General features: G+C 39.1%; 1 protein-coding gene across 1 annotated transcript; it reads left to right on the forward strand.

Moving 5' to 3' along the window:
* The first annotated feature begins 10,486 nt into the window (after positions 1-10,486).
* HIGD1C (HIG1 hypoxia inducible domain family member 1C) lies at positions 10,487-20,240 on the forward strand. Its single transcript, XM_069490990.1, has 3 exons — positions 10,487-10,580; positions 14,917-15,051; positions 20,093-20,240. The coding sequence occupies exons 1-3, from the start codon at positions 10,487-10,489 to the stop codon at positions 20,155-20,157; spliced, it is 294 nt and encodes a 97-aa protein (XP_069347091.1). The 3' UTR covers positions 20,158-20,240.
* Positions 20,241-20,669: the final 429 nt, after the last annotated feature.

Here is a 20,669-nt window from a genome sequence, read left to right on the forward strand (position 1 = left end):
TTTAAGCCGCTCATCTCTGTATTTAGGGCAGTCTGTCTAGTGACTTCTCAACATTTTCACAGCTTTGTGGTCCAGTGGAAAAGCATGGGGTTTACAGTCAGAATATCTGAATCCAAATCTCAACAATGCATCTTACTTGTATCTTATTGACTTAGTCAAAGAGGGTAACACCACCTCCGTCCCCTAGGATTGTTACGTGGATGGAATGAGACAAACACCAAAGGTGCTTTGCAAACCATAGAGCTGTGACTGTTGGGCACTGCAGCTTCTTCACACAGTCTTGCCCCCCGGTCAAGGCCTGCCTTCTTAAGCAACTGAGAGAAGAGCAGAATGAGATTTATTTTTCTATCAGAAGAGAAATTTTACTTCTATAGTCATGAAATTCCAATCATCTGATTATTACACACTACAATGTTTTCTGAAGATCTGGTATATTTTAAAGGAATTTCCCATAAAATATAGTTTGGCAAAGCTCTCATTTTCGTACCTAACAAAAAGTTTGGCACTCTCATGAGATGTACTCGCCTCTATTGCTACAAATAATCTGCACGCTGAGTGCTTGCAGACACAAACGTGGTTTTCTAAATCCCTCTAATTTTGTCTCCCATTATATAATACCTGTCAAACTAAGCAGCTCATATTAGGACTGTAGAAGCAGCACCCAGTTCAGTTTCTGTCTCACCTCTCAGGTGATGGGGGATTATGAAATTGAATCTCAGAGGAAGAGCCCTTTTGATCTTATTATCCACTAAAGCTTAAAGAAATCTAAAAACCTTATTTAAAAAGTAGAGGCTGCAATATTAACACAAATATCTAGGCCAGGCTATGGTGGCCCACACTTGTAATCCCCACATTTTGGGAGGCGGGAGGATCATGTGAGGCCAGGAGTTTGAGACTAGCCTGGGCAACATAGTGAGACCCCTATCTCTACAAAAAATTAAAGAATTAGCTGGGTGCCTGTGGTCCTAGGTACTCAGGAGGCTGAGGCAGGAAGGTCACTTGAGCCCAGGTGTTTGAGGCTGCAGTGAGCTACGATCACGCCACTGCACTCCAGCCCCGGGTGACAGGGCAAGACCCTGTCTCAAAAAAAAAAAAAAAAAAAACAACCAACCGACCAAACATATATACATTTATATATTTATAAATATAAATGATGCTGTACACCAAGTTGCTTGCCGGTGCATGCAACTCCATCTGCCCAAATTTTTTAAGTGAAAAGAAGGACTGTTCACCTGTCAGGCCACACTTTTGCTATGGTGTCTATTTTTTCCCCTTTGTATTCTGGGCAGAATTTAAAGCACTCTGAGCTCCTAAATAAAATTTTATAAAGAAACATTTGCCTTATGGTCACACAGCACTTAGATAACAGGATGCCTGAAAACGTGAGCATGAGGTAAAAATGGTGCCATCTAGCACCAATCCTTAACTTTCATGGGGGAGGGGTTTAGACAGCCTTGAGAATCTGATGAAAGGTATAGGTCCTCTCCCTAGAAAACTGCACCTACAAATAAACATACTATTTCAGGAGGAAAATAGACACACCAAGCACTTGTTTAAGAATCTTGTCACCTCCAAAGTGCCACATATGAAATTTTAAACTCAGAAGTCCCATTCTCTAGACATAGCCTCCTGGCCTTATAGCTCTTCCACTAAACTTTTCTTTTTTTTTTTTTTTTTTTTTTGAGACAGAGTCTCACTCTTCACCCTGGATAGGGTGCAGTGGTGTCTTGTAGCTCACAGCAACTTCAAACTCTTGGGCTTAAGCAATCCTCCTGCCTCAGCCTCCCGAGTAGCTGGGATTACAGGTGTGCATCATAATGCCCAGCTAATTTTTCTATTTTTTAGTAGAAATGGGGTCTTGCTTTTGCTCAGGCTGGTCTTGAACTCTTGAGCTCAAACAGTCCTCCCACCTCGGCCTCCCAGAGTGCTAGGATTACAGGTGTGAGCCACCGCACCTGGCCATCTTCCACTGAACCTGATCCTCAACTTAAAGACTTCTAAGTTCTAAGCAGTATAGAGGTATACTGCTACCAGCACCTAAATAAAAAATCACTTCCTGCCTGAAATCCTTTGATAGCTTCCCATAGCTTTCAGATTAAAGTTCAAAACCCTTAGCTTAAAATGCAAGACTCTTGCGATCTGGCCTAGCTAGCCCTGGAGCTCCATCCTCCACATGCCACCTCCATCCCTGGTTCTATACATCATACCGTTTGTGCTGTTTGCCTCTGTGCCTTTCCACAACCACCGTGCCCCCAGCCTGGAATACCCACACCCTGTCTCCCCCTGAAATTTACTAGTTGTCTAAAACATCCACAAGTATTCTCCAAAAGAACCTTTCTTAATTCTCCAGTTTGATTTGCAGGTGTTTTATCTTTGCCCTGTAGGCCCACACCTCTATCCTCTCCCTTAACAATGGGTTCTAATTGTTGGTTTACTCATCTGTCTCCCCTGCTTGACTCTAAGCTTCTTGATGATGGGGCACTTAAGTATCCTGTATCCTTTATCTGGAGCACTCAACTAATCTTTGTTAAATGTACAAATGATCCCAGACATTTGTTTCCTCTGTTCCTGCTCTAAAGAGAAAGTAAAAAACCTGAGTTAGACTTTTCAGCAATGCCTAGAAACTTATGATTTACTTTCAGCTGCCACAAAGGACAAACCTCTACACACTGTAGTCATCCCACCTCATGTGTATCCTCCTCCCTCTCAGCTCTTGACTTCATTACTCCACAGAAGAAAAAGAATGAGCCCCTGAGTGGGACTAGAAATTGAAGAACCTCACAGATGCCCTCTCCTGACCTAAGGATGAGGTCTCCACCCAGGCTCTGCAAAGCTGGCCCTGGGCTCTTGATTTCTCTATTCCATGTCTTTCTTCTGCCAAGTTACACTCTTTAGCATCTTCATTCTTTCCCTCTCCAAGAATTCCTTCCCCTGTGCGCAAATATCCTAAAATCCATACCTTCCTCCAGCAGAAACAAAATAACACACCAAAGAACTTAGCTTTACCTTCCCCTCAAGTTACTGCCTTCTCTTCCTCCCTTGATTGTCAAAGCTTTTAAATTGTCAAATCCATTTCATCACTTCCCACTCACTCCTCAACCCATTACAACTGGCTTTCTATCCCCATCTGAAACTCTTCTCCACAAGGGCTTCGTTGATCTCCTGCTTTGGAACATAAAGGCTGCGTCCTGTGTATGAACCGTGTGATAGCTGATCCTCAGGCTCCCTCCTGAGATATTCTCCCATTTCTGGGGCTTCCGGGCATCGTTCTCTCATGTCTTTCTCAGGTCTCTTGGGCAAATCCAATCACATCTTCTGTTGCTGCCTTCTACTCCCCGGGGATCCCATCCTTAGTCCCTCCCACACTTCCCTCTGTGAGAGTGCAACAGGTCTGTGGCATCTGCACTCTCCGCGACCCTGCACGGCGGTCTGGCTATGCAGAAAAATGCTGGCACCTGTTAGTTGTATTAGTTTCCTATTGCTGCTTCAACAAATTACCACAAACTTAGTGCCTCAAAATAACACAAACTCCTTATCTTACAGTTCTGGAGGACAGAAGTCCAAAATGGCTCTCGCTAGGCTAAAATTAAGATGCCAGCAGGGGCCGGGCGCGGTGGCTCACGCCTGTAATCCTAGCACTCTGGGAGGCCGAGGCGGGTGGATCGCTCGAGGTCAGGAGTTCAAGACCAGCCTGAGCAAGAGTGAGACCCCGTCTCTACTAAAAATAGAAAGAAATTATATGGACAACTAAAATATATATATACAAAAAATTAGCCGGGCATGGTGGCGCATGCCTGTAGTCCCAGCTACTCGGGAGGCTGAGGCAGTAGGATCGCTTAAGCCCAGGAGTTTGAGGTTGCTGTGAGCTAGACTGACGCCACGGCACTCACTCTAGCCCGGGCAACAGAGTGAGACTCTGTCTCAAAAAAAAAAAAAAAAAAAAAAAAAAAGATGCCAGCAGGGCTGTGTCTCTTCTGGACCTCCAGGGGAGACACATGGTTCCTTCCTCCCTTTTCAAATTCTGCAGCAGTGACATCTTCAACTCTCTCTCTCTCAATCCGACTTGATTCTCCTACCTACCACTTTCTTGTAAAGACCCTTAAGTTCAGCTGATTAGCAACCTTAATTCCATCTGCAACCTTAATTTGTAACATAATGTATTCATAGGTTCTGAGCATTAGAAAATGTGGACATTTCTGGGGGTGGAGAAGAGGCAGAACTGCTTTTTCACATCAGCTAAGCTGGGAAATACAGAAAAGGCAAATGTGTAAAAGGTAACGGGTCCTTCAGTGAGGCACCAAACTGGTCTAACGCAGCCAAGGTGAGAACAGTGTGGAATGGCAGAACAGGTGTGGGAAGAACTGAATGAAAGACACAAAGGAACAAAGTACTGTCCGTACACTCGAGGTTTCAAAAAGAAAATTAGATTACATTTTATAGAATAGTTCACATTTGTCCCTGACGAATCATGATAAAACTATTGCAGTTTCTGGACTGGAGCCCTCCCTACATGATCATGAGTCAGAATGTTTTGATGACTCTGGGAGTATCTTCTAATCCTCTCCCAAACCCTTCACAACTTTTAAAATTATGAAACCCAACAAATAAGTTTTTTAAGTATGCAAAATGACCTTTAATCATAGGAAAATGTGTTCAGTTTCACACACAACACAAGAAATGCTAATCAAATCTACTGTGAGATGTCATTTCTCACATATCAGATTGGTGAAAATTTCAAAAGCCTGACGACACATTCTGTTGGACAGGTTGTGGAGAAGCAGACACCTCTGTATGTTGCCGGTGGGAATGCCAACTCACAGAACCCTTGTGGGGAAATCTGGCAATATCTTACAAAACTATGCCTGAATTTACCTTTGACCTAGCAATTCCACTTCTAGGAATTTACCCTGAAAATATACCTCCATCAATATGAAAATACATATGCACAAAGTCATTCATTGTAGCATTCCTTACTGTAATATTTCCAGCCTAGATGCTCACACCTGGGAGAGGGCTTGAATAAACTACACAGTGGAAGACTATGCAGCTATAAAACAGAATGAGGAAAAGATTTCTAGGATGTGATTTCCAGGATATATTATTAAATGTTGCCAAGCACGGTGGCTCACACCTGTAATCCTAGCACTCTGGGAGGCCGAGGCTGGTGGATAGTTTGAGCTCAGGAGTTCGAGACCAGTCTGAGCAACAGCGAGACCCCTGTCTCTACTAAAAAATAGAAAGAAATTAGCTGGACAACTAAATATATATATATATAAATATAAAAATTATATACATATATATATATAAAATTAGCCAGGCATGGTGGCCCAGCTACTGGGGAGGCTGAGGCAGGAGGATTGCTTGAGCCCAGGAGTTTGAGGTTGCTGTGAGCTAGGCTGACACCACGGCACTCTACCCCAAGCAACAGAGTGAGACTGTCTCAAAAAAAAATTAATTAATTAAATTTAATCTAAAAAAGCTATATTAAGTTAAAAACAAAATCTGTACTTTCTCTAGAAAAAAGAAGAGTAAGCCAGGCATCGTGGCACGTGCCTGTAGACCCAGCTACTTCGGAGGCTAAGGTGTGAGGATCGCTTGAGCCCAGCGGTTCAAGTGCAGCCTGGGCAACATAGTGAGACCCTGTCTCTAAAAAAATTTTTTGAAAAAGATAAATAGAACAATACATATGTATCTTTATTTTTGCAAAAAGAAATTTAGGAAAAATAAGGCAGAAAGTAGTGAGGTTGGTTACCTATAGTGGGTGGATGGGAAGAGAATAGAAATAATGAAAAGGGTGGAGTGACACGCTTTTTAATATACCCTTTGTATAATTTTGATTTTTAGGACCATGTTAATGTTTTAATAATGTTTTATATAAAATAAAATGAAAAAATAGGGGAAACTCTAAAATGGAGAACAACAAAAAGCTCTAACTGTATTCCAAATGAATACTAACCACACTGATGTGGGGGGAAAATATCAACTCAACTAGCTTTTTTACCAAGTGAGTTATTTTTTAAATAACAGCTTTATTGAGATACAATTCACACACCATAAAATTTACCTAAGTATACAATTCAATGGTTTTAAGAGACAGGGTCTCACTCTGTTGCCCAGGCTGGAGTGCAGTAGCACAATCATAGCTCACTGCAGCCTCAAACTCCTGGGCTCAAGCAGTCTTCCTACCTCAAACTCCCAAGTAGCTGGGACTACAGGTACATGTCACCACCCTGGGCTAATTTTTCTTATGTTTTGTAGACACAGGGTCTTGCTGTGTTGCCCAGGCTGGTCTTGAATTCCTGGACTCAAGAGATCCTCCCGCCTTGGCCTCTCAAAGTGCTGGGATTACAGGCATGAGCCACCATACCTGGCCATAGTCTATTTTTAAAACATTTTTTATTGCTCCCTAAAAGGACTTCGTACTCATTAGTAGTCACTCCCCATTTCTCTCTCATTGTCTCCCAGCCCTAGGCAACCACTGATCTACTTTCTGTTTCTATAGATTTGCCTATTCAAGACATTTTATATAAATGGAATCACACAATATGTGGTCTTTTATGATGAGCTTTTTTCACTTAGATTTTCAAGGTTCATTCATGATGTAGCATGTATCAGTACTTCATTCCTTTTTATATTAAAATAATATTTCACTGAATGGATATACCACATTTTATTTATTCAGTCATCAATGGATGGATGTTTGGGTTGTTTCCACTTATTGGCTATTGTGAATAATGCTGCTATAAACATTTGTATACAAGTGTTTGTATAGACATGTGTTTTTATTCCAAGTGATGTTTGAACACAGTATTTTGACTATATACTCTCTTATGGAAAGAACTATAAACAATATTTAACTCCTGTTAATAGGGTTTTTTCCACAGAAAGTCTGAAACTTCTTTTTGTATATTCTAGAATTAAGCAAATAAATAAATATACTGAGGATGGCAGGAGCCAGAGTCAGAGAAGGGAATAACAGATATGAAAGGGGGAAGATGAGAATAAACACTGCGGAGTTGGATTGAAATTAGAGATACTACTATGAACTCATGGTTTTAATATATTAGGTAGATATACAGGAATAGAAATAAATTCTAACTGTCTGCTGGGAGGGCTTAAAAGTAATGACAACAATGAGCAACACTTGTGCCCAGAACTTGGATTCTAAATACCATTCTCCACTAAAATTAGTCAGGACTCCTTGAAGAAATGGCTGGTTTCAAGGTTTGGGCAGAAAAAGTACAGGTTTAGCCTGGAACAACTTACTATGCCAGGAAATGAAGAGGTGTTCAAAGAATGAGGGGACATGTCAAAAGGAAACAGGAGCCAGCTTAAAGGGGCTTCCACTAGCCAAATCTGGGACAATCTTACCATCAAAATAAATAATCATAGTGATGGACTATAAGCTACTGAATAAAATAGGAATCAAGGATCCAAATTGATGTAAATGAATTACTTACTAAATAGGGAAGAAGAGAAAACTATTCCTTATAGTAGAATGCCAACTAATAAACGTTTAAAAAAGATGAATTTAGAAAAATCACCATTTGGCAAACATTAAATTAATTGATTTAGACAAGGACCATCAATGGATGCTGAAATTAATGGGTAAAAATCTGAAACAGAATATTTGTGTAATATTAAAGTATTTATTCACAAAATACTTATTAATAGCAAAAGAGAAAAAACCGGTAATTTACAGTGGAGAATCTGGAAGACTGCCTCAATCCATGTGATCAAAGCCATGTAGTGTGCTAGAGCCAACTCATACCAACTCAGGAAAGGAACATTTGTGTTCAGTGACGACAGACACTAATTTGAAACTGGCCATGGTGGGAGTTTTTATACCACAGAAATTTGCAAGTGCTACAAATCACGGATTTTATTACCCCCTTGAGAGCCAGCTGTCAAACATTTATCAGCACAGCACAGGTCAAAGTTATTACCACCAGACAATTCGACTTTACTGTGCCTCCTAATATTACCCACCAAAAAGAACACAACATCACTTTTGTAGTATTCTGCCCAAAATGTATAAAACCTCAATCTAGTGAGAAAATATTAGGGAAAAAGACTAAATTGAGAGACAACCTATAAAACAACTGACCTGTGTTGGCAAAATATCAAGGTCATGAAAGACAAAGACGGTTTAAGGAGATGTTTCAGACTAAAGGAGACCCCAGAAACATGACAGCTAAATGCAGTATGTGATCACGATTGGGCACTAGACCAGAAACGAAAAAAAATTCTTTTTGCTATTAAGGACATTATTGGGACAATTTGTGAAATGTGAATAAACTCTTTAGAGTGGAAAATTGAATTATTATCAATATTTTCTGATTTTGGTCATTGTACTACGGTTATGTACGAGAATGCCCCAAATGCACATACAGGTATATAGAGGTGAAGGTATGTAAATCTGCAACTTACTCTCAGATGGTTCAACCAAAAATTTTTTTAAAGAAAGAATCACCTTAATAAAGGGAAATCTGGGGGCTGGACTTACAGTTCTTTGTACTATTCTGGGAACTTTTCTGAAAGTCTGAAATTATTTAAAAATTAAGTTATTAAGAAAAAAACCATGAACCATGAACGCTACCTGGTCCTCTGCCCTCATCCTGCGGTCTGTACAGCTGGAGTCGGAGGGAGGCGGTGAGCAAAGACTTCTCCGAGGTCTCAAGGGTCCCCAAGGCTGTGAGGTGAATTCAGCGTCTACCGCCGACCACCGACCACCGACCACCGACCGCCCCGGGAAGCCACACGGCCCTCAGGTCTGGCGTGCCGGGGCAGGCAGCGGGCTCTCTGGGCGCCAGCTCGCTCTGCCCTCGGATTGGCCGCAGGTGCAGTGACGTCAAGTCTCCGCCCGCCCACGTGCCGGCCTGAGGCTCTGTAGGAGCCACAGGTGCTAGGGCCCCACCACCAGGTGACCCCGGGCGAGCTCTCAGCGCTTCAGCCCAGGTGGCCAACTGCAGTGCGCGCGCCGCTGACTAGGGCCCATTCCGAAAGGATGACAAGAATCTTGGCTTCACGTGGTTACCCTGCTCCCTACCCCTCCAAGCCCAGTGTTGTGACCCTGTGCCATTTTCCCCCTCGATTTTGGGCTCAGGAATCGGGTACTAAAACCCATAGCCACAGAAAGAAGTTGGAAGTTCCCTTGTGAAAGCAGACTTAAGTAAAAGCAACTTCTTCCAAAACCTTCATGTTTCCTTAATGTTGCCTTGGAAAACCTAGCTTGTGGCGTAGGTGCTGCTAGCAGCGAGTGTCTAGCAGGGGTAGTGTAAACCTTGGCCAGTACCAGCGGCCACTCCCCCCGGGGTATGTGTCTGGGTTTTCCCATTCTCAATTAGTTGGAAATTGCACATCGGTGTGCTCTGGCCTTACAACGCCTGTTCTGATATACGGCCTCTTGCTCAAGGAACACTAGGAGACAACAAGTGGTGGTGTACGCCAAAGTAAGTATTGTGCTTCTGCCACTTACATTTTCTGACGAAAGATCATTCGTGGGATGAAGCCATTGTGTTTGAATTTTGGGGTGAAAATAGTAGGTTGCACAGATAACAGACTAAATAAGGTGCTGCTAAACTTATTGTGATTATAGTTGGTTTTGCAAGTTTCTTCATTCATCCTGTGTAGACAAGCCAGGCTAGACAAGGAATCCATTGTCTAGCATAGCAACTGGCACATAGTAGTAGGTGCTTGGTAAATATCTGAATGATTTTATTTTATTTTTGAGACAGGATCTCATTCTGTTGCCCAGGCTGGAGTGCAATGGTGCAATCATATAGCTCACTGTAACCTCAAACTCTTGGGCTCAAGCAATCCTTCTACCTCAGCCCCCCAAAGTAGCTAGGACTACAGCACCACACTGGGCTAATTTTTAAAATGTTTTATTGCCCAGGCTGGTCATGAACTCCTGGCCTGAGTGATCCTCCAGCCTCAGCCTCCCAAAGCACTGGGCTTCCAGGCATGAGCCACTATGCTCAGCCCTGAATGATTTTATAATGCCGTACACATTCTGCAGAATTGGAGTGATCATTCTCCCATTATCTGTAAACCTGAAGGTATTTTTGCCTATATTGGCACTGCCATCCTTCTTTAAAAATGGTAACATTATAAAAGAAACTGTGTTCTTACTGTTTGTGGAAGAAGTGCCGAGGTTCCCAATGATCTCAAATGCTGAGTGAAATGAGACTGAATAAAAGAATTATGATCTGTGTTAATTTTTACTCTGTACTGATGGAATCTGATTATCATTTCCTCTTTCTGTATATTTTTCTCTTAACCTTTACCCTCCCTCCCCCTAAATGAAAGGATTTTGTAGTGAAAAGTGTAAAGGAAAGACAATTGTTTATTTCAATGGAGCAAACAAGCACGTCAAGCAAATGAAGACAGAACACATAATCAAGAACATGTTGGGAGAGAGTAAATGAATTATTTTTAATGATTCACAGCAAACATTTATCTCCTGTTGCTACTAGAGAGAAAAATGTCTCCAGACAACCAGTGGTCAGCAGATGAGGATGAAGGCCAGTTATCCCGACTGATCAGGAAATCTAGAGACTCCCCCTTTGTCCCTGTAGGTAAGTGCAAGCCTTGACTGGATAGTAGAAAACTGTGCTAATACAATAATGCCTCACCCAGTATCTCTGAGGATTGAAATGTTTCATATTATTGAATTTTTTCAGATAATTGAAGCTAACTTCCTCTAAGCATGAGTTAAACTTTCAGAATAGTTTCTGGTACATGGTAAGTTCCCAATAAATGTTAGCTATTATTTGAAGCATCAAAATGTTATTGTTTTATCCATTTTGTTAGCGCTCTATCTAAAAATTATTAGTTCCCAGCCAATCAAATGGAAGTGAGTGAATGGCCTTTAACTTTTCTGTGATGACTCAGGATTGTCAGCAGCAGCAGCAGTTTATTGTACTTGCAGTCTGTTAGGGATTATTGAGATGTATATGTTTCCTTGTCTTGTAACTCACTCCAACATTTCAGTTCTTTTGTCTGGGCTGGTCCAATGGTAGTGGGTTATCAGAACTTATTAACATTAGTATCACTAAAGTTGGTATACAACCCCCCACTGCTAAATTTGACTGGCTTAAAAAAAAAAGAAAGTTCTTATGTCTGCTGTTTATAGATTTCTCTATTTCTTCCAGTACTGTTGGGTACCATTAAAAACTTCTGCTTCTAATGTTCTGTGGCACAGAAGCTAGATACCCAAACTTGAAAGAACTGTGAGTTCTTTCAGAGTAAAGCTCTGAGTGAAAGCCTGGGCCTACCTGTACACTTGAGCACATGAACTTTGTGGTGTTCATTTTGGCTGCTCAGTGGTCCTTCATGCTGGCTTCTTGGTGTGTTCCGGATGTTGAGGATGATGGTTAAGTAAATTCTGGACTCAAGAAGTAGTATTATAACCTTAGGCACTTTATCCTTTCTCCACACATTTTTAGTATATTTACATTTTCAACAAGTACTGTATGTATGTGGACTTAAAAAAAAAAAAACAACACAAACCCACAATATCTAAGGACCAATATTATGTCTTAAAATCTGAACTTTCTCTCTTCTCCATAGATGCTTCAGCTGCCCTAAGCATTATTATTGTCTACTGCAGCCATACCTCTTTCCTTGTATACATTTTGTCTGGAAACTATTAAAATAATTTACTTAAGTCAGACTGACCTAAATTTGTGAATATATTAATTCCATAAAATCTTTTAAATAGGTATGTCATATGTTCCATTAAGTGTCACTGCAACTTTAGCAACTTATTAAGTATCATTATTCACATATCAAAAAGAACCAAATTTTACTTTTTAGTAATATTCTGTTTAGAAGTTTCATTTAATTTGATTAAGACTTGTAATAGCATCCATAAGAAATGGAAGCAAATAATTTAATAGTGATTTATCTTCCTTAGCATTTTTAACTAGAAAAACAATTCAAGAACTCAATGTTACTTGAACAGATCACTATAATGAACAGAGATTAGTCACTGTGCCTGTTGTACATTAAATTATTTTTCCAGAGACATTTAGGGTGATTAAAGTAGAAAGATAAAAGTGTTTCCAGCTAAATTCAATTATATATAAACTAGAGACACTATATGGAAAACAGTAAAGGTTCTGACTTTAATCTCTAAAAGAAACAAGGCCAAATTAAGTAAGAACAGAACTTTGATTTGATCAAAGGAAGAGAGCCAAGTTTTTGCCAGAAAATAAATAATGATAAAATTTGGATTTATATCATGGAACAGTTTTGTTTAGCTATTGTTATTTTAACAATGTCTACTATGTATTTCCTGTTACAGGATGGAGTGTCCTGTGCAGATAATTTACAAAACACTTTCATTGGTTATCTTAAACAACTTCCATCATTATAAATATATTTACATTGTTCAAAATTATCTTACAATCATTGTTGAGGTCTGTGCATGCATAATGTCTTTAACATTTGTGTTGACAGATTATTTGGTTTTGCTTCTTTCACTTAACATCTCATATGTACATTTCTGTGTATTAATATTTCCTATTCTTATCATTTTTTAAATATCAATGGCAGTTTTTCTTCTGTTTGAGCCATTTGCATTGTTTAGTTTTTCCTCAACCGTGAACATCTTTTTGTCATTTTCTTGATTTTTCTTTTGTTTATTTCCCTTGAGTATGTTCCCAAAAGTAGACTTTCCAGGGCAGGAAGCATGTTCAGCTTAAATTCATTTATATATATTTCCAGAGTTCTTTCCAGAAAGATTTGGTCAAACTTACAGAGCTTTCAGCATTGTACCTGTTTCCCCATGTGTCTACCATCATTATTTTATTATTTTTTGTTGCTTTTATATGTTTATAATACATCAGTCATTTTTATTTCAATTTCATTTATTGATAATAAGCCTATAAAATACATATGTAAATATGATTATTTACTGATTTTTATTTCCACTTATTAAATGGATCCTGAAAATACAGATATATTCTCACCCACCCATTGACACACATGTACCAACATAATTATTCAAAATTTGCTATATCACATAAAAATCATTTACATTGCTATATACTAACAAGAAACATAAAAACTGGAATTAAAAACATAATACCATTTATTCACTCCAAAGCAAATGAAATGCTTAGGTATAAATGTAATAAAACATGTATGTTAAAAATTATAAAATGTTAATAAAAGAAATCAAAGACCTAAATAAATGGAGAGACTACTGTGTTCATGAATTGGAAGGCACAGTATATAGTGAAGATGTCAATTCTCCCCCAAACTGATCTATAGGCTTAATGTAATTCCTGTTGAAATCTCAGAAAAGCTTTTTTTTTTGTAGACATAGACAAGCTTATTTCTAAAATTTATTTGGAAAGGTATAAGTCCTAGAACATCTAAAACAATCTTTTCTTAAAAAAGATAAAGTAGAAGGAATCGCTCCACCTGATATTAAGGCTTACTATATTGCTACCGTAATCAAGACAGTGTGGTATTGATGGAGAGTCAGATGCATAGATCAACAGGATAGAATAGAGAACCCCCAAAATAGACCCACACTTTTATCATGCAAAAGTTTTCTCTATTCTTATGTCAAATACAGCATTTTGTCCTTGCCATTTTCTATTAAGTCTATCTTATCCTCTTGATGTTATAAATATGCTATTCTATAGTTTTTTGTTTATATTTTTGTTTTGTTTTGCATTTAAATCTTACCCGTCCAGAATATTTTTTGCAGAGTCTGGTGTGAAATACAAATCCAAGTTAGTTCTTCTGTATACCAATAAGTTGTACTAGTGGCATTTATTAAATGATCATTCCTTTACCTGTTATTTGGTTATTTTTGGTTTGTTGTACATTAAGTTCTCATACTGTTTTAAATCTCTTTCTAGAATCTTCTCTTTAGTTAATTTGTTTTAGGGCCAGTTACATAGGATCTTGGTTGTCACAGCAGTATATTTACCCCTTGACCTTTGTAGGAAATACAGAAATATTTTCTTGGACTTTTCTAGAATCACAGTTCTTCTCAGAGCTGTATTTTTGTACATATATTCATACCTTTTCAGCTCTCATTAAGGTTTATTGTCTTGTCTTATTTTTTACAGAAGAACAAAGTTTTTTTACCCCCTCACTTTACTAGATTTACTGTTATTTGATAACAGGAAAAGAGGAGTAAAGCCAAACATTCAAGAGCTATGGATGCTGGGATGTTGGGTTGGCTCACTCTCTAGCTAAGTGATTTGCCCCAGATAATAGTCGTGGTAGCATGCACAATTCAAAATAATGCCCCAGGAAAATTACAAATGACTAGACAAGCTACTATACTATATGGTTCAGGTTTTTCTGGGAAAAGTGAAACTGTAAATATTGAATCTAAGAATATTAAGGGCCCACTTTGAAATCTGGTAGACCAAATCCAGCATAGTACTTTTTAAAGTATCCTTTGCTATCTTGCCTGCTTATCTTCCAGGTACTTATCCTGTAGATAGTCTTTCTTTTTCTTTTTCTTTCTTTCTTTCTTTTTTTTTTTTTTTTTGAGACAGAGTCTCACTCTGTTGCCTGGGCTAGAGTGCCGTGGCGTCAGCCTAGCTCACGGCAATCTCAAACTCCTGGGCTCAAGCAATCCTTCTGCCTCAGCCTCCCAAGTATCTGGGACTACAGGCACGTGCCACCATACCCAGCTAATTTTTTCTATTTTTAGTTGTCTGGATAATTTTTTCTATTTTTCGTAGAGATAGGTTCTTGCTCTTGCTCAGGCTCGTCTTGAACTCTTGAGTTCAAGTGATCCTCCCGCCTCGGCCTCCCGGAGTGCTAGGATCACGGGGCGTGAGCCACCGTGCCTGGCCTAGACAGTCTTTCATTTAACTCTGTAAGCAGTTGGGAATTCTTGCCTGGCGTTTATTTAACCCTTACTTTTTAAATTCACAGGTATAGCAGGTTTTGTGACTGTGGTGTCCTATGGTCTTTACAAGTTGAAGTACAGAAGAGATCAGAAAATGTCCATTCATCTTATTCACCTGAGAGTCGCTGCCCAAGGATTTGTTGTAGGAGCTGTGACTCTGGGTAACCTGCATAATTTGCATCTTATGTTCAGCTGAGTTTAAAAGTATTTTTATTTATTTTATTCATTAATAGTAGAAGATGAATATTGGGTCAAGATGATGTACTAGGAGAAGGGTAAGAAAGATTGATCCTCACTTGGTTGGGGTTGCTGCCCAGTGATGGGCTGAATTTCTTAGGATTTTCAGCTGACAGAAACTGACAAAACTTCCCAGTAGGGTGTGATAGGTTGTTAATCTCTATAGTGAAGTGAGCAGTGAATAGTTCCTATCCTAAATAACTCAGCTAAGGAGAGCAGTTTTAGATCATAGCCTATATTACATGGCTAAGAGCAGTGATCATACTTCCCAGCATATATGAACAGCAGATGTAGTTATTAAAACAGTTTAAGTGAGAAGAAGACATTTTAGAGCCTACAAATCTCAACAGCTGCCTTCTCCTTTTAGTCCAAGTTTTTTTTTAAGTAGTCCATAAATTAAGCAAACATCAATATAGTCAAATCCAAAGAACAGGTGTAAATTATCTTGGTTAATTCAGGTTGTATCAACAGCTAAATCAGATAGTTATAATAACAGGTCCATTTTAGGACCTAAATTATCTAATTTTTTTTGTCTACATTAATAAGAACAAGTCACAATGTTTTTAGCTCCCCGTCATACTGTGCAGAATACAGTCAGCCTGAGAGTAGGTTGGGGATTATGGAATGATGGGTGTGGGGCTTGCATATAGAAAGTTATGTGGTAATTATCTTATTATTACAAGCTGTGATACATGAGTCTTAAACCCAATACAACAAGAAGCTTTACTGCAAAGTCGCAGTCCTCATTTTCATCATTCAGCAAACATTTATTTAACACCTGCCATGTGCCAGACACTGTGCTCTCTAGAGATATGAGGTATCAAGTTCTTACCATCAAATAGTTTAGTCTCCTTACAGACACAGACCAGGAAGAGAAGACGACAATATAAAGTCATGGATACTGTGACAGAGATACACAGGTTGCTATGGAAGCACCAGCATAAAGGAGTAGTATTTAACTAGGGCCAAGAGGTCAAGGGAGGCTTCTCTAAGGATGTAAACCGTGTGAGGATCCAAGAATATAGAAGAATTAAACAGGCAGAGAAGGAGATCAGGAGTCTAGACAGAGAAAAAAACAAAGACACAGAAGCATGGCATGTTAGTGGAACCCTGCATAGCTTGGTGTGGTAGGTGACTCAATCAGTGTTGCATAAGAAAAGCAAAACTAGTAATATTTAATAAGGGATTTATTAGGTATTTGGACTTGTATAATTATGAAGCTGTTGCTTATGAATCTGGAGCTGGGGCCTGAAGTGGGCAGGGCAAAGAATTAAAAGATGTTCTCAAGTGGGAGAAGCAAGGAAAATCAGAACCTGCAAACCATCCTTACATTTTTTTAACCATCTTCAAGCCTCCACATTCAATGAGGTAAGTAAAATATAGAAAAAGCCAATGCCCTTTATTCTGGAGCTGGCCTGGACCTGCCAAAGGAGTCAGAGAAGATGAAGGAGGAATTTCAACAGGAGCCATAGTAGCCATACTCATGATTGCTGCCCATGCTGACAAAATGGGCCAGCAGATGAGCAAAAATGTGCTGCAACGGTATCTTCCAAGCATAAGAATTTGGCCGCTGCTTCACTTTTGCCTTCTAAATCTCATGAAAAATGTGTCTTGTACACTAGCCTAGGAAATAAAGGGGAAGGAATTCTGGAAAATGTAGCTACAGGTTAGTTCAACTGACATAATACAAATCCACCACTGTCCAGCCCTTGTCAACATGACATCCATATATACCTCTTTTAATCACACTTCCCCATAAAGACAATGGCAAAATCAGCCATCCCTTGTATAACCAAAAACATGCTAATTCTCTCCCAAAACAGGATACAAAGTCTCTTTATCCATCTTTGGGTGATGTTGATTCCTGTTTGAAATGAATCACCTTCCCCTTGATAGCCTGTGACTTAAATCCTGAGATATAAGGTTAACTCCTATTAACATTTCTTATGTTAGAATTAGATGATAGGTAAATGAAAATGGAGAATAGGAAAAAAAATGGTTAATATATACACAAATGCATTCATGTAAAAATAAGGAAGAAACACTCATAAGTAGCACAGTCTTTGTTTCTGCAACTGATCAGATGGTCACGACTGGTATTATGACTATATTCTTAACACTACCCATTTCATATTCTCTTTGTTTTCAGCAAGTATGTTAGCTATTCATGGTTACCTGACTGGTGGGGTAACCCAAACTATCTTTCCTAAAAGGTCTGGGTCAGCCACCCTGCCTATATTAGGTATAGTTTTCCATTGTCTTTAATCATAGGATGGGGGAGTACCCCAGAAGATATCATGCATTCCAATTTCCCCTTGATAGTCAGATCAGATTAATGTAATAGACTAATGTGATGTCCTGTGGAATGAAGAGATGATCTAGGTCCCTGCAGACTAGATTATGGCAAGGAGTTGGAGTTCACACAGCCCTGAGATTGGACAGTGAAAGTACACTGCAGGCAAACAGGTGAAAGCAATTGCTTTTGATTGTTTTTACTAAAAGGTATACAGAAAAAAGCAACCAATTAGATTAACAGCTACATACAAAATAGCAAAGGTTGTGCTAGCAATGAAATCACATCTGGATAGGAGCTGCAATTAGTGATCACCTGATTAAGTTTATAGGGATATAATATCATTCAGGTGTGATCCAAAAGGCTCATGAATAACAAAGATACTTCCATTACTCAGGAAATTCCAAGCATTTCAGAAGCTCCATACCAGGAACCCAGGACAAAAAACAAAGTCTACATTATACAACAATACAACAAACCTACCCTCCAAGGTAGATATTAACTCATTTTAGAGATAAGGAAACTGAGGCTTAGAGAGGAAAAGTTGCTTGTTCACAATCATATGTGCAATCTACTCCAGAGCCTAAACTCTTAATTTTATATTACACTGACTGAGATGCTTACGACAGATTTCTCCAAATTAGAGTATTCACACCCTAGAAGATGTATAAAGAGATCCATGTGGACGTGGGAAGAAAATATTCCATCTTAAAAATAAAGAAGCTTTACTAGCTGGGTGTGGTGGTGTGCCCGTATAGTCCCAGCTACTCAGGAGGCTGAAGCAGGAGGATCACTTGAGCCCAGGAGTTCAAAGTTAGCCTGGGCCATAGCAAGACTTCATCTCCAAAAAAAAAAAAAAAAAAAAAAGCAAGCTTTACTAATAGATAGATTGATCATAGTAAATTTATATTGTTTGGCCAGGCGTGGTGGCTCACACCTGTAATCCTAGCACTCTGGGAGGCCGAGGTGAGAGGATTGCTTGAGCTCAGGAGTTCGAGACCAGCCTGAGCAAGAGCAAGACCCCCATCTCTATAAAAAAAAATACATTTATATATATTTTTAAAAGAGTAATTTATATTGTTTATAAATAAATGCACATTTTGAGGGACATGCTCAACATATTTACTTACATAAGTTTGGAAAGTTTAGAGACCACCGACCTAGGGGATGTGGAAATGTCACATGTACAATAATGAATATATGGGATTCACACTCAGAAGAGATCTAACTTGCTTACCAGTGGAGCAACAGGTGTGGATGAGGTGAGAAAAGAGTTGAGATCAGAACTTCAGCCAACACCAATATTTAGGAAGTAGGCAAGAGGTAAGAATCATCTGTGTCTAATAAGCCAAAGGACAGGAAAAAGAGTCTTATAATTCTCTCTAAGAATATTATCTCCATAGACACCACAATGATTCAAGTTTAAAAAAAAAAAAGTTGGCTTGGCCGGGCGCGGTGGCTCACGCCTGTAATCCTAGCACTCTGGGAGGCCGAGGTGGGTGGATTGTTTGAGCTCAGGAGTTCGAGACCAGCCTGAGCAAGAGCGAGACCCCACCTCTACTAAAAATAGAAAGAAATTATATGGACAGCTAAAAATATATATAGAAAAAATTAGCCGGGCATGGTGGCGCATGCCTGTAGTCCCAGCTACTCGGGAGGCTGAGACAGGAGGATCCCTTGAGCTCAGGAGTTTGAGGTTGCTGTGAGCTAGGCTGACGCCACGGCACTCACTCTAGCCTGGGCAACAGAGTGAGACTCTGTCTCAAAAAAAAAAAAAAAAAAAAAAAAAAAAAGTTGGCTTAAATTTTATGCATCAATTCTAGTTATAGTACTATTTCATTAGAAAATGACAGACTTCTACCTCAATTTCCTATCATGTTGATATAAGAGAACTAACTCACTGACCCTTTATCCTCTGTGCACTCTATGAAGATAGTAACAAGGAGTATCAGAAAGAAATTAGAAGGAAAGTGAAGTGAAGGATTTAGACATTCTACTGGATAGCTGAGGCCTTGATAATTGAGATGGGCTGGGGTTCGGGGTGATGGTGTGTGAGTTGTAGCTTATTAATAAATCTGTGACTCCTTACCTTGCTTTTGAGTGTGAACATCTGCTGATATCCCTGGAATTAATTGAAGCAGCTTCTCTCTTTCTCAGCCTGTTTCCCCTGGCTACTTCCCCCTTTCTGCATGGCCCTGGACCTGTGGAAGCCATATATACCATCTGCCTAAACTCATAGCTAGTTCACCCACTAGACTGTAAACCCCAGAGGCAGGGATTAGATCCACTCACCATTGTTTTCCTCAGGATACTGAGCACAAGTAGACACTGAATAGATGTTTGCTAAATTGAGATGCCTTACCTTAATATCTGGTCAAAATTTGCCCACTTTCCTAACATTTTACCAATATTTTAAAATTCAAACTTTAGGGTGACATAGTAACATTATAAATTCAGATTGATACTGATCTTAAAGGGTGCTCTTACGGTTTTGTTTTTGTGGGGGTTTTGTCTAGGGCCACTTGTATGATCCAAGCTAAAAATTAATATGAGGGAAGGCTTTTGTTTGTTTCTTTTGAAATTGTGGGCTGATTTCAGAAAACTATAAGTGGAAGAAATTCAGTGTTTGTTTCCCACGGATATCCTATTGATATACATCTTTCTGTTCCTAGGTGTTCTCTATTCTATGTATAAGGATTACATTAGACCTCGATTCTTCAATGTGTCCAAAAAATGAATCTACATATTGGAAGCAAGAAAGACAGAGACATCTGAAAACTATTATGAAGAAGGAATTTTCAATATGTAGCAAATTTTACTGCAGAAGTATCACAGAATTCTCATAGCCTTTGTATATTAAGTGTCAGTGTTTTAAGATGTTGATGTTCAAATCAACAATCATAAGTAGTTAACTCAGAAATTCCCTGGCTGTCTTTTAGAACATGGGACATGATTTTCTGAATTAAAATTTTTTCATTTTCTAGTGTCAGAAAATAATCTATATCAGGCCAAACTAATCTGAAAATTAGTAGTTATATAGCGGTTACAGAAAACTTTTCTATATCCACGTTAAATGTGACACTCTATTCATCATTTAATTCTCCCCTACTAGGGCAAAGTAATTAAGGTTTCATAAAGTCTTTTCTAGAATGGGTAATAAGTACATCAGAGAATGGTCATGTTGCTGTTTAAAGTTGGTTCACCACTCTTCACCTCATTCTTATATAGAATCTTGAGTATTTTACCATA

The sequence above is a fragment of the Eulemur rufifrons genome, chromosome 16 (assembly GCF_041146395.1).
Source record: "Eulemur rufifrons isolate Redbay chromosome 16, OSU_ERuf_1, whole genome shotgun sequence".
NCBI classification, from domain to species: Eukaryota; Metazoa; Chordata; class Mammalia; order Primates; family Lemuridae; genus Eulemur; species Eulemur rufifrons.

Excerpts from the sequence above, each read along its gene's own strand:
- HIGD1C (XM_069490990.1), top strand. The coding sequence starts at position 10,487 with ATGTCTCCAGACAACCAGTGGTCAGCAGATGAGGATGAAGGCCAGTTA. Across the intron at positions 10,581-14,916 it reads CTCCCCCTTTGTCCCTGTAG|GTATAGCAGGTTTTGTGACT; the intron begins GTAAGTGCAAGC and ends TTAAATTCACAG. Across the intron at positions 15,052-20,092 it reads TGTAGGAGCTGTGACTCTGG|GTGTTCTCTATTCTATGTAT; the intron begins GTAACCTGCATA and ends TTCTGTTCCTAG.